The sequence below is a fragment of the Rhinopithecus roxellana genome, chromosome 14 (assembly GCF_007565055.1).
Source record: "Rhinopithecus roxellana isolate Shanxi Qingling chromosome 14, ASM756505v1, whole genome shotgun sequence".
Classification (NCBI taxonomy): Eukaryota; Metazoa; Chordata; class Mammalia; order Primates; family Cercopithecidae; genus Rhinopithecus; species Rhinopithecus roxellana.
In genome coordinates, this window is record NC_044562.1 from 1,964,789 (window position 1) to 1,979,480 (window position 14,692).

The 14,692-nt window shown below is 35.8% G+C and overlaps 1 protein-coding gene across 6 annotated transcripts in view; it reads left to right on the top strand.

Moving 5' to 3' along the window:
* GTDC1 (glycosyltransferase like domain containing 1) overlaps window positions 1–14,692 on the top strand; it is a 388,102-nt gene that overhangs the window by 187,010 nt on the left and 186,400 nt on the right. For all 6 annotated transcript variants that reach the window (XM_030916918.1, XM_030916919.1, XM_030916923.1 and 3 more), the window contains 2 exons: window positions 3,423–3,590; window positions 7,111–7,284. In XM_030916918.1, the coding sequence (XP_030772778.1) occupies window positions 3,423–3,590; window positions 7,111–7,284 (342 nt within the window). The remainder of the gene's footprint in view (window positions 1–3,422; window positions 3,591–7,110; window positions 7,285–14,692) is intronic.

The window sequence follows — 14,692 nt, forward strand, 5'->3', positions numbered from 1 at the left end:
CAAGATTAGTTATACAAATACAATGAATTTTCTTTTAATGATTAAACAAACTGAAAGGAGTGTTGGCATGGGCAGTCTCAAATGGTGAATATTATGAAAATTATTGTTGTTGGCCAGGTGCGATGGCTCACGCCTGTAATCCCGGCACTTTTGGAGGCCGAGGCGGGCGGATCACGAGGTCAGGAGATCGAGACCATCCTGGCTAACATTGTGAAACCCTGTCTCTACTAAAAATACAAAAAATTAGCTGGGCGTGGTGGCAGGCGCCTGTAGTACCAGCTACTTGGGAGGCTGAGGCAGGAGAATGGCGTGAACCCAGGAGGTGGAGCTTGCAGGGAGCCGAGATGGTGTCACTGCACTCCAGCCTGGGCAACTAGCGAGACTCTGTCTCAAAAAAAAAAAAATTATTGTTATTTCTCATATGAATATATTGCCTTCTTTTATTTGGAAGGTTTTCTTTGGAAGGCTGGTTGGATTCTTTGGTTATGGATAAGCTGGTGGGTAGGGGGACATGTGGTAGAAATAGAGTGAAGGGCTCCTCTTGGTTAAACATTAGCTATAGATGATCCACCCTGAGGGTAATCCTCATGTAGAAATTAACAGTTGGAATATGGCTAGAAATACAGATATGATGGGTTTATTGTTTATGGAATACAGAATTTTTTTCTTCTACTTACTGCCATTTAATGCCTATTACTTCAAATGTGTAATTTTATAAATGTATAACTTACCCAAAATTTGCAGTAGAACAATGTCTCGCTCCATGAAATCTTTTTATTAGACTCTCCCCCTCCCCTGAAGCTATGAATTACCACACACCTATTCACATAGATTAATCAATTGTTAATATGTTTGTACATTTTTTATTTTTCTCTCTCTGTAAATATATACATATTAATATTTATTATTAGCAGTAGCATTTTGGCTGAACTATTTAATAATTAATTGCAGACATCATGGCATTTCACATCTAAATACTTTGACATGAATCTCCTAAGAATAAGATTATTCTCCTACATAACTGCAATAAAATTATTGTATTGAATAAATTAAAGATTGACAAAAACTTGCAGTCTTATATTCAGCCCATATTCACATTTTTCTTATTGTCCTAATAATGTCCTTACTAGGTGTTCTTTCCCCTTCCAGTATCCAGTGAAGGATCACTTACTGGATTTTGTTTTGGGTGTCTTTATTATTTTTTTCTTTTATGACATGGCATTTTTAGAGATCCAGTGAATTATTTTGCAGAATATTTGTCTGGTTATTCCTTACCAAATTCAGATTAGGCATTTTTGGCAGGAATACTACACTGATGATTTGTATCTTTCTCAATGTATCACATTTAGAAATACAGGATATCACTTTGTCCCATTATTGGTCATAGAAAGTTTGATCACTTGGTTGTATTGATTTCTACCAGATTTCCCCATCATAAAAGGTATATTTTTGTAATTAATAACTCATACGAAGGCTACTTTTAATGCATTTTTCTGCCTTGTGTGTGAAAAAAAATTGTGCTTGCCCAGGTGATAATGATTAAGAATGGGCTTCATTGCTTCCAGTAATATGTATGGTCAGGGATGGGGATAGTAACAAAGAATAGAAGGATAGGAGGAAAGATTACTCTGTAACTAGACCTACAAGTTGCCATGTATTCCCTTTTAAGGAAAATATTGTTTGAAATTAATATTTTGTTGTTTTGTCTGCTGAAGATGAGATTTGTAGGTAAGCAAATATCTTCATGTTTCAGAATTTTCAATATAAGTTTTAGAGAGGCTTATATGTGATAGTGGTAGGGGGAATATGTTTGGACAAAATAGGACATTGTTTGGCTATAATTTTTTTTTTATTTGGGTATAGATAAACAAGTTTAAAAAAATAAATGCATCTCCTTGGTAAGATTTTTTTTCCTTTAAAGAGATAAATTATAACATTAATACAGCTATGTAGGTTTGAAGAGGGATTGCTGGCTTTTGGTCTTACGTGCCTCTTTTAGCCCATGAAGAAGACACTTGAATTCCTACTTGTGATATATGTACTTATTATGTAATCATTCTTCTTATGTGAAAGGCTAGTGCAGCAGATCGTATAAACACCTGAAGTTAGCCATTTGGCCTGTCAGCAAGGGAGGATTTATAGTAGTTGTAATCATGGTAATAACAAGGATGATATTTTGTATTTATTAAGTACAGAAAAAAGCACTTGCAATGTAAGTGGTCCGCAACCAATTCATATCTGTGGTGTAATGAAAAGCAGTTTGAGCTCTTAGAAGACCAGCAGTCTCTCTGCTTTGCCACTTTCTACCAGTGTGATCCTAGAAAAAACTCTTAACCTTCTTGAACCTGATTTTTTAGAATGGGAATTAAAGCTATAAAGGTCAAATTATGTTACATTATGTTATAAAGGTGGCATTCTATCAAAATTGTGCCATCTAAATGTCCTCAGCTGCTCAAGACCTGTACTTTGTCCCTCTTTTGTGTCCATATGCAATAGGCACCTCATTAGGGAAACATTTCCAGGTTGTCCCAGACAATTAGAATTGCTTTCTGTTTGTTTCTCTAATGTTTTGTGTATGTCTCTATTACAGGCAGCATTTATCCTGCTGAGCTGTCTTGTTCATCTTTTCTGTTCTTCCTCGTTAGACCCTGGCGCATAGTAGGCATTTAGTAAATATATGTGGAATGAGAGAGTAAATTGACACTTTTTTTCATTTATAAACATGGATAGGCAAGCTTTCAGTTTCCCTTTTTCCCTAAAGATAAGGAATCAGCCTTTCATCAAATTTTTATATTTGTGCTTTATTAAGGGATTTTACAGATCGTGCATCTGGTACTATTAGCAGTCCAGTAATGGAGAAGAAAAGATGTTTTTAAAAATACAAGTATTGTAAGATACTTTACAAGTGAGGGGAGGGTAAGAAAACATGCCAAGAGAAAAAGACCATACTAGATAAGCCTATTGCATAAATCAAAAGGGTTTATGTCATAACATGAACATGTGCCATTCCTGCTCATACATTGAATTTCAGTAGTTGGTTGCATAAAGAAGGAAAGTGTAATGAAACTGGCAAGCAAAGTATTCCCCAGTCAGCCTTATCTTTGTTCCATTTGTCCTTCAGATAGAGCTTTTCTTGCCTTTTTCAATAAAATCCATCCAGCTTTTTTTTTTTTTTTTAAACATTTCTCAGTAACTGCACTGAGAAGACCAGTGAGATTCGGGGACTTTATAGTTCTAAGCAGCTGCTTTTTAAGAGATCAAAACTTAGAATGCTGCTACATGGTATTAAGGCTCAACTATTGATGTGTCACTATAGGGGATGTGTTTTTCTTGGGGTGGGAAGAGGAAAGAGGAGAGAAGAGCAAAGCATGACCCCTTCAAACATACCTGGGACAGTAAACCCCAATTTTCTTGTTTCCTAGGACCCTCTTTGCAAGTTCAGTGCTTAACCTGACCGAACTGGCTGCCCTTCGGCCTGACCTTGGGAAACTGAAAACGATTCTGTATTTTCACGAGAACCAGTTGATATATCCTGTCAAGAAATGTCAGGAGAGGGATTTTCAGTATGGATACAACCAAATTCTTTCATGGTAGGTATGCATTGTATCATTGTATTTGGCCCTTTGCTACCTTTTTCTTTGTAGGTGGTTACATTTTAAATCTGGAGACCTACTACTGTACACCTTTTTAAAAAACACCATAAGGTAGGTACAGATATTTAAACAATTCTTCCTTCTGCAGTATATGTAAGTTCACCACTAATCATTTTATAAAAATACATATATGTAACAATCTAATTATATGTTGAGCTAATTACCTGTTTTTCACAACATTCAAAATAGAATTAAAAGGTTGGCAGGGACCTTCACCCCTTGATTTCATGATCTATTGCTTAAGGCATTTAGAAAGTGCAGTTAGTCAACTCTTACTTACTAATCATGATCACTGTATTCAGCTAAAATCAAAATAGAGTTTTACAGAAAAATAAAAATTAAAGCATAATGGAGCAACTTGGGGTTTTGCCTCCCTCGCCTTTTTTTTTTTATTGTAAGACAGAGACGACTATGGAAAATGAATCTTTAGGTAGTGCTTTCTTTTTTCCCTCATTGAGTCTTCTGAAATGGCACAGCCTTAAAATACCATGACATTTTAAAGGTGATGGTCCTTCTCTGTTGTTACTTCGACAAAGTATATCTCCTGAAGCTTAGTTAATGAAAGAAGTTAATAACAATTCTGAAATGGCTTTGCTATTGGATCCTATTCACATAACTGCAACAGTCAAACGGAATCTGTTTGTCAGTGATTTTGTACATTTTATTCATCTTTATTAACAGCTGTTAGCAGCTGGGTTTGATGATGTGTTTATACAGACCCCCAACTCTTGCAAGAATGTTTCATAGTTTAGTTGACATAGAAAAACGCTATATAGTAATAATTCTGTGTTGTGTGCATTTTGTGAATGTTTTCCTACAATCATTTTTACAAGCTGCTTCAATTGTGAAGTAGCAGTGCTATCAAAATAGAGTGGAACTGCTTCATGTCAAATGTCTCATAAAAAAAAGCAGCCGTTTTAAAATTTCGTAATAAAATTAAAATACTTTATATTGAAGCAGAGAAGGAAAATATGTTTTAAAAATGAAAATAAAATCATTTTGTGCTTTATCAATATGGAAAACATTTGTAATATTCTTTTGATTTCTTGAATTAGCATCATTCTTTTCCTCAGATAGTGTGTTTTATTACCCCTGAGAAATCACTGGGAAAAAAACTAAGTCTATTTTTCCCTTTATGGGTGGCTTTAAAGTTAATGGAAGTTACATCCACTCGTATCAGGGAGGAAATGTACCAAAAAGGATATTTCTGTAAACTATCTTGGATCTTTAATTTAGCATAGACTGGATTTTTAAGAATGTAAGTTGTTGGGTCACATGCCCTTTGACGGAAGCTGTCTAAAACAATTCAGCTCTCGATTCCCCCTCACTTTCACAAAACATCGTTTTTGCTCATAGGGAATGAGACTATAAAAGTTTTGTACATGATTTTTCAGCATTGCTTTTCTCAAGAGGGTAAACTTATAGACAAGCTTGGAGAAAGAAAGAGAAGTGGACTTCATCATCAGTTGGCTTCTTAATGGGAAAAAAATGGTTCACAGTTGTCCAGAGGAAAAATAAGAGTGTCAAAAGGCAGTCCTGTTCAGATTCTCTTTGAAAAGTATGACTCCTGCTTCCTCACATGTTTCTTTAGTTTTCTTGCTGACTTCTGCTTTTTTGGCACTGTCAGACTTGTTTCTTGACTGTGTGGCAGTTAAGGACTTCAAAGATGACTGACATAAGCACTCACCTTAAACAGTGGTTTCGCTAACCCTCTGACTTATGAACACATGTCACAACTATATATTATGACCTGTAGGTCGCTATTACAGTATGTGACATATGGTGAAAACAGACTAGCTGTAAAACATTCTTCAACTTTTGGTATATTATTATCTTGGCTTCCTTATTGCTTAGTGTTGTGTCAGCACTTCTGTGACATTCCTTTGTATTATTCATGTTGTAATCACCCGCACCCCCCAAATTTGCACTAGGTAGCAACTGATAAACAATACTTGTATGGAAAATCAGTTTTTTTTCGGTGGGGGGGTGGGCATGGGAGTAGCAGGCCAACACTCTTTTTGTTCATTTTTTATTCTGCTATATATTAACGTTGTAATAGTAAATTTGGCTGTCTCAGCAAATATGACTTAAACGAAACTGATGATTGGCTATGGCATTCCTATTCTATAAGCTCTACTTATTCTGTGGTGTTCTGCAGTCCTGTGGACATAACATGTATTCTTTCCAGTAGTGTTGATCTATCATTTTTAGGGTGGAATAAAACCAATTGCTTTGTCCCTTTAATCTTGTATACAGATGCTCCTCATCTTAGGATAGGATTACAGCCTGGTAAATCCATTGTTGTGAATTGAGAATATTGTAAGTTGAAATGCATTTAATACAACTAACCTATCGAACATCATAGCTTAGCCTAACTTACCTTCAACATATTCAGAATACTTATATTAGCCTACAATTGGGCAAAATCATCTGGCAGCACAGGCCACTGTAGAGTATTGGTTGTTTACCCTTGTGATCATGTGGCTGACTGAGATTTGTACCTCACTGCTGCTGCCCAGCATCGTGAGAGAATATTGTGCACATACCATTAGCCCAGGACAAGATAAAAATTCAGTATTCGAAGTATGGTTTTAATTGAATGTATATTACATTTTCACCATTGTGAAGTTAAAAAAATCTTAAGTTTGAACCATTGTTGTTGCAGACTAGTATTATTACATTTATTTTGTTGAATTCGAAGGTCCATGGTGTTGCGGTGCTTTATAATTTATATGTACCTTTATGTAATCAGTTAGGACTTAGTGATCTGGATTTCTGGATCCATTTCTACCAATTTCTTCTATTTCTCTAGCTAGCCCAATATAATATAATATGATAGTGAAACAAATTATTTTGGGATACCATAATCCTTTCTGTGTAGTCCCACAAATTTCAAAAACTTAACACAGTTTCTTGAAGTAAAGGCTAAAGCAAGAAGTAGACTTTAACCAAATAGTGCTGAAGGTATCATGCCCTAGTATGAAAATAGTTTTGTCTGAATTAGTCTCCTTGAAGTTAGTGAGAAGTGTGACACATGTTCTGTTCTTGGTAGTATGGTATAAAACGATGCACATCACTGACATAGAAATTCAACATGGGTAGTTGGGCCATGAAGAAAAAGGAATTGCTGTACTTAATGTTGTTGATAATATAGCTAGTTCCTGGCTTTGTGGAAAAATATGCTTTGGTTTGGAGTCTCATGCAGTCCCATTAAATCATTCCATTTCCCTATTGCCTTTCCAGTCTGATGCCACCAATCAACTCCCTGTGATATAACAGTAATGAAACTAACTTAGCTCTTAGAGATATTTTGGTAGATACTGATGTGAAATGAAGAGTTCTTTGCAAACCTAAGGTGCAGTAAAAACTCTGATTAATCCATAGAGGTCTTAGGTTGATAAAAATTACTCTGAATGAGTCTGGGCTCATCATTTGCATTTGTCTTTTACCTTAACAGCCTGGTGGCTGATGTGGTTGTATTCAACTCAGTTTTTAATATGGAATCATTTCTCACTTCCATTGGAAAATTTATGAAGCTGATTCCTGATCACAGACCCAAGGATCTGGAAAGCATCATCAGACCCAAGTGCCAAGTTATTTACTTTCCCATCAGGTTTCCTGATGTGAGCAGGTCAGTATGTTCGACTCTGTTCTCAATATTGTGTCATAAATTATTCCTTAAATGTATAGAAATTGATGTTCTTCATGCCAAGTATGGTTAATTAGAGAATTTAGTTCTATCTTACCATGCTGTGATTTACAAACATTTTAAATCATCGTGTGTCTAACCCATCACTAAATAGTTAGTTCAAATATTGAGTCCTTCCTTTCTTTCCTTTTATTTGTTTGTCAAAACAGCCTGGTGTTTTGTTTCTTTATTTTTTTTTGTTACAGAAGTCATTGTCAAGCATATTTCTCAACCTTTGCATTCAGCTTATGTCCATTGATTTATATATATAATAACTGGTCTGGATAAGTCTATGTTAAATCTCACTGCTTAGATTAATTCATTTCCCATACTATTTCCTTTTATTTTTTTCTTTATTTTTAATTATTTATATTATCTTAATAAAGAGTTAAGTCTTCTGTATTGGTTTATAAATGTACGTAATTGCCATTTCTCTTTCTTAGTTACTAAGGACATTTTTTTTTATTACCCTTGTTGCTGGGCCCACCTTGAATTAGCAGTGGATGATGTGGCTCAAAGGGAACATTCTGGAATTCCTTTTCACTTTTGATTAAACCTAGCAAAACTGTTTTTACTACCACTAGGAATATTTCTCCCTTGTGAACAGAAAGTTTACTTCAGCAGGACTCACGCTAGCGGGAGATGCTGCTGTTTTTTACTGACTGCTTTCTTAAAAGAGTTCAGGAACAGCTGTTTCATCCTCATCCCTGAAATGAAGGCAGGAAATGATTTAATATCCAAACATGCTATGCAAGAGGTCAGCATTAACTTCTATGTTCTACACTTACTGACTTCACCCATATTTTGCTGTAGAAATGGTAGTCCTCATCTGCACCCCTATTGCTGATTTATTTGAGTGTCTTATTTGTTAATATTTCACTGAAGAAAAATCTGCCCCATAGAAAATCAAGTTAGTGAGTCATAAAATTTAAGTTAGACCATCTTGCCCAATCTTTGTAGAGTACAGAAAACAGAGGCCCAGAGAAGTAGAGATTGGCTTGTATTCACCTTGTCATTGTCACAGACTGGATTAACATCTAGGCTTTATGACTTCTGATTCCAATTTCTACTTACCATTCAAGCATCCTGTCATTAGAGGTCATTTGTCAAAAACAGTTTATGATTTATTTGCTGTTTTGAAAACTATAAAGCTAAGTGGAGCCGTGATCATAAGCAATTTTCAGAATATATATGTAATTATGTATATTATCGGTATGTATTTGTAGACATACAGTTTTCTTATGTGTGATGAGAGAACTTCAACTTTTGAAAACTGTAATAGTTATACTTTGCCTGTGATTAACTAGAGCAGTTGTATATCTGAATTTTAAAAAATATGAACCTTATATTTTGACATGTTTTAAGGTTTTTTAACATCACATATAGGCAAAATGTATAAGTGTGTAGGTGGTTATAGCTCCTCTTATTACTGCTATAGAATTCTAAGTAAATGTTTTAAAATTCATTTACATCTGATATGTTTCTGCAACATCTTATGTTTAATATACCTGTGGCAATTGAATAGTTTATTAATTTGGATGATATTACCATAAAGGAATCTAGCTAAATAGAAAAAGGTTAAAAAATATTGTGGCCGAGATAACATTCATAAGTAAGGTCTTAGCCTAGAGTGTTATTTGAATTATTTTCAAATGGTAATTTGTTTTATGCAACCCAAACTCATATAGTGTAAGTAAGTGATTATTTGCATGAATGACAATCATTCTAAAGCCTGCAGTTTCAAAACCGTATTATTTTGTTGAGATGTTGAAAAGTATTTAGTAATTCCAAAGGCAAAATAACCAAGGTGATTAAAAAATATTTTTGAAGGCTTGTATCTTTCTCCCAATCCAAATATTATTTGGTCATGGGAAAAAAATGAATTTAACTAAAAACAAAGCAGAAGATACAGTTAAATTATTAATCATTGTGCTATATAATATAATGGATGTTAATTAGAGAGGGGAGAAAAGCCATATTTCCAACAAAATAAATGAAGATTTTTAGAGTTTCTGTCTGTTAAAACTCAGAGCATGTCTGTCACTTCGGCGGTTTCGCTAATACTGGATTCATGGCACCTCCTGCTACCTCTTGCCTTCCTCACTCATCTCCTGCGTCACTCCCAAAGACCAGATAAATAGCAAGAGAGTGTATTCCCTTGAAAACATTTCGTTATCTGTATTGAATATTTTGGGATGGGAAAGCTCCTAGATGCCTTAGTCACGTATACATGTATTGAGTTTTGACCACCACTTACTAGCTCTGTGATCTGTACCTGTGGAATGACCTTGCACTTAGCTTCGTTAATGGTTGTGATTAAACCATCTCATAGGGATGATGCAGGGATTAAATGAAATAATGTGTACCATGTACCTAGGATAGTGCTTAGCATACAGTAGACCCACAATAAAAGGTTATTTTATCTTATTACCCCCCCATTAATTTATAACCTAGCATATTTATTGGCATCTGAATATAGAGGACCATCTTCCCTCCACCCCTCACCATCCTATAATTGACACATGAAAAGAGAACTACTCTCCTAAAAGCTGAATCTAATATAAATAAGGAGATTGGTTTTATTTATTTTCTTTATCACCTTGAATCAAACAATCCTTTGGCCTTACCAGACCCTACCATCCATTGATTGAGCCAACTTAATTTCACTCTTGTCCTATTTTCTCTTTCTTTGTCCAGCTTAACTTTCTTATTCCATCATTATGTTTACTCCCTTGCATATCCTCTCAAATCTTTTACACCTTTTGTTTCATATTTGATTGGCAAAAACCCTCGTCTGTTTAAATCTATTTGTTCATATACTTTCTTCCTATAATCATGGACTAAACATGACTGGAGAAAAGCATGTCATACTTATTAACATGTTCTAAATGTATGACTCCTAAGATTCAGATGGGCCCTTTGAGCTACCTGGCAAGCATTTCCCTTCTTCTAGATAATTAATTATGCCTTTTTCTTTTTAAAGAACACTCCAGTACCAAATCTTCTCTTTTCATTCTCAGCTGATGACTGAGGAAATATGAGCAATCAGAAGACAACTTTTATTTGTTGATACTACCAGGTCCACCCAATTATATTCTTCTTCTGGGTGCATATTCTCCATCTTCTCACCTGTTACTGGAGATGAACTGACCTCGCTTCTGTGTAAGGCCCATCTCTACTTCTTTTCCAGAACTCATCCATCCCACATACTCAAGGCCTATTGTCCTGGCAGTTTTTCCTCGTCTATTCTGCAATATCAGTTTTCCTTTCTTCTGAATTATTCCTATTTTTCTTTTGTCTGAATTATTTCTATTAGCATACAAAACTATTACTATTTCTTACATCTTAAACTTTTTTCTCCTTATTCCACTTCCCCCCTTCTACTACCTCATTTCTCTCCTTCTCTTAGTAGCAAAACCTCTTAAAAGAGTTGTTTATACTTGTTCCTTCTAAGTTCCTTCCTCCTGTTCTGAGTGAAAAGTATTCCACTGAAATTGTTTTAGTCAGGGTCACCACTGTCTCTAAATCCTGTGGTCAGTTTGTAGTCCGCATCTTACTTATCACAGCAGCAGCATTTGACACACCATGACACATTCTTCACTTGTCTTAGCACACATAGTCCCCTGATTTTCACAGAGACTGCTGCTTCTCAGGCTCCTTTGCTGAGTTCCTCATCATCGTCCTGACCTTTTTACATTGGAGCCACTTTGGCATTCTTGACACTTAAGGGGTTGGTGGAGGAAGAGCCCAAGATTGAAGTGAGAAGAATAAGTAAGAGTCAGGAGGTCAACACTGAAATAATTATCCTGTGGAACAAAGGGGAGAGAGTTCTAAGGAGATAATCATTAGTGAATTCACAGCAGTGAGGTTAAGTAAAGTGATGACTAAAAAGCGTCCTTGAATTTGATCATTAAAAGGTCAGTGGCATCCACCCTGCATTCTGTTAAGTCACAAAAAAGTTTCATGTGTATTCTCATAGCCAAAGAAACTTAGGATTCAGGTCTGGATGAGATCTCTCTCTGTCTCTGACACACACACACACACACACACACACACACACACACATACATACATACACACATACACACACACACTCCCCTTCTTATTTTATGGATGAAGGTGCCAAGGCCCAGAGAAGTTATATGTTTTCTGGCAATCACATGGCTAGATATAGGCAGAGCAGGAACTAGAACTTGTATCTCAAAATCTTCATCCAGTGCTCAGCCCACCACTTATTGTAAATGTAGTTTCGGAGGTCTTGATTATCTGATTTTTCAGCTGACAGCAGATTAGCAGCATCAAATTGGGGGTGTGATAAAGGCAGTCTCACTGACAGCAGTAAAAAGTGACAGCTGACTGACAGCTTGACAACAAGGGAGGAGAGAGATAAACCATTTTGAAAAAAATATATGGGAAGTTAAAAAAAAAAAAAAACATAGCAGCCTGGAGCCATTCTATGGCAGGGCAGGCAACTCTGCACATCAAATAACCCCTGCAGACATTTCTTCGTGATTGTACAGCTTGTACATCAAAAGGATGACTGTGATTTATTAAGAGAGATTAAATGGTAACCAGTATGTTTCGTTTTAAAAAGAATGTAGGAAAATGCATAATTCACTTTTGGCAGAAATTATAAATGACAGCAAATGGAGTTAAACATTATACCTTACTTTAAGATGTACATGAGCTGTGTTCCCCTAAAGGAAGACGGTAAACATCTAAAGCCTTTCTTGTGCAGTTGTAATGTCTTTCAGTTTTCAGTGACCAGGAGACATGTTATTAAGCTATCGTTTTTAGATCTCCCTGATTACAGCTTTACATTGACCAAATTTCCCTTTTCTGTTGGGTTGTAGACACTGGCTCCTTCCATACTGAAGGCTTCCAGGCCCGCAAGATAGGTGGTCAACAAAGCAGATTTTGTAATACTAATACCAGAAGATAAATATGGTCCTGAGACTTGGTGAGATGAAAATTACTACTGGAATATATTGTAAAAGACTATTTTGTGTTAAAGGATATAGATTCGATTGAAAAGTCAAGCAGTTTTGCAGTGTGTTTCAAGAAGACAAATTTCCAGTGGAACTCTATGGTGCCGAGTATGTGATGGAGAGGCAGAGGAAAAAGGGAGTAATCTTGCAACCTACTAAACGAGGTGCTAAAGGAAGCCAATATTTTCCTACTTTAGGTCATGTAATTGTCGTAAAGGCAAGGCTTAGCAGAAGTAGGGAAATTTTAAATATCCAGACTTTTCTGCAAAAGTCTCAGTCTTATGAAATCCAAACATCTGAAGAATTTGCGTCTTCCTTTCCCCTTTCCTTTCCTTTCTCCTTTCTTCTTTCTCTTTTCTCCTTTCTCCTTCCTCCTTTCCTTTTTCCTTCCTCCTTTCCTTTCTCCTTTCTCCTTTCCTTTTCCTTTTCCTTCTCCTTTTCCTTTTCTCTGTTCCCTCCCTTCCCCATTCCTTCCTTCCCCTCCCCTCCCTTCCCCTCTTTCCACAGCTTATCTCTCTGTCGCCCAGGCTAGAGTGCCATGATGTGATCATGACCCATTTCAGGCTTGACCTCCTGGGCTCAAGTGACCCTCCCGTTTTACCCTACTGATAGCTGGGACTGCAGTTGGGTGTCTCAATATCCAGTTAATTTTTTTTTATTTTTTGTAGACACAGTGTTTCACCATGTTGCTCAGACTGGTCTCCAACTCCTGGGCTCAAGCAATCTGCCCACCTTGACCTCCCAAAGTGCTGGGTTTACAACCGTGAGCCACCTTGCCTGGCCTCACATCTTGCTTTCTGACAGTGTCATCTTTAGATGGTAGAAGTAGCCATAACAACTAACCTGTATTGATTCTTACTTTATGCTCTGCATTGTACTAAATGTATTTATCATAAATATCTTAGCATTTAATATATTTTCAATTCTGAAAGACATTTCCTGTTGAAGAAACTTAGGCATAGAAAATGTAAGTAACTTTTTGCCAGTGATCACATATACAGATAGTAAAGGTATACCTAGAAACCAGATATTTTTTAATATTGTTTTAGAACCCAGACTCTTAACAATTTTGCTGTAGTTACCTGTTTCACGAAGAGAAATTCTGGTCTCTAGTACTTGACTTTGACCAGTAAAGAACAAATGATTTATAAAAGTGAAGTGACAGAAAATTTGAATGAAAATGAGTATGTCACGGTAACATTATAAAACAAAGAGCTCAAGGCTTTTGAAAGTGTATTTTCAAAAGGTTGAATTTCTGAAAAAGAAGATACATCAACAGGAATGAAAAATTTTAAGAAAGAATTTTCATAGAAAAAATGAAAATGATCCTAAAGAAGCAGAATAGGAGGAATACTTAAAAGAAAAAGCTATGGGCTCAGGCTGTGATTTCATGTGTAAGAAAACGTCTATTTATTTTATTTTATTTTTTAAGTTATGTCTCATTTATATGAACTCTCTTGCCTCACAGCTTAGCTTATAATATGAAACATGTCTTATAGGGCAGTGTCCAGCCCATCACATTAGATGTTAAGGATGGAGCAGGCTGCATCTGTACAGCATCCAACTTCTTCCATCTGTCCCTACAATATTCTCCACTGAAGGAGGATCCATGTTTTTCATGCTACTAGACTATCTTCACTTCCAACAAATTGGATCATGTAAGAATGTTTTATAGATTGACAGCAAATTGCAAAGTAGCATTTCTTATCCTTGAAAAAGATAATCTCTTCCCAAGGAATTCCATGAGGGAGTCATAAATAGAGTGTATCAAAGTGAATGTCATCTTCTTCAAGTCATATTCAGCTGGATTAAAGGTGAAGAACGACAAATGCTCAAGCTGTCAGGCTGATACTTGTATATATTTATCAGTTGTCTGCCTTCTCTGTCCCATTATGGAAAAAGTTAAAATTTGTTTCATTATGGTTGCACATAATTAATGTAAAAAGATCAAATGTTTATGTTTCCTATGGAAACCTTAAAAAACACCCATTTGTTTATTTTTTAATGAGGAGATGAATGGATGCTATATCCTTGGGAGTTTAAGTTTAGGTTTTGAGTAAATTAAAGCAAAAGTACTTTAGATTCAGAAATATATACTTTATCTTGGTTTCAGGTCCAACTTAGTTGTCACAGAATATATCCAGTATCAGCCTTGCTATGATCATTACAATGGAATTTCATATATTTTCATGATCATTTCACTGTCTGTTCCTATTTCCCACCACATTTGATTGTCAGAGTTGCCACAGAGTAAACAAGAGTGGGTTTTTCCTGTGAATTTCCTCAATTTGTAGTAGATTTTACATCCCTGGAGTAGGGATTATATAAAGAACATTTCTGCTTTCCTACCTCCTACACATTTT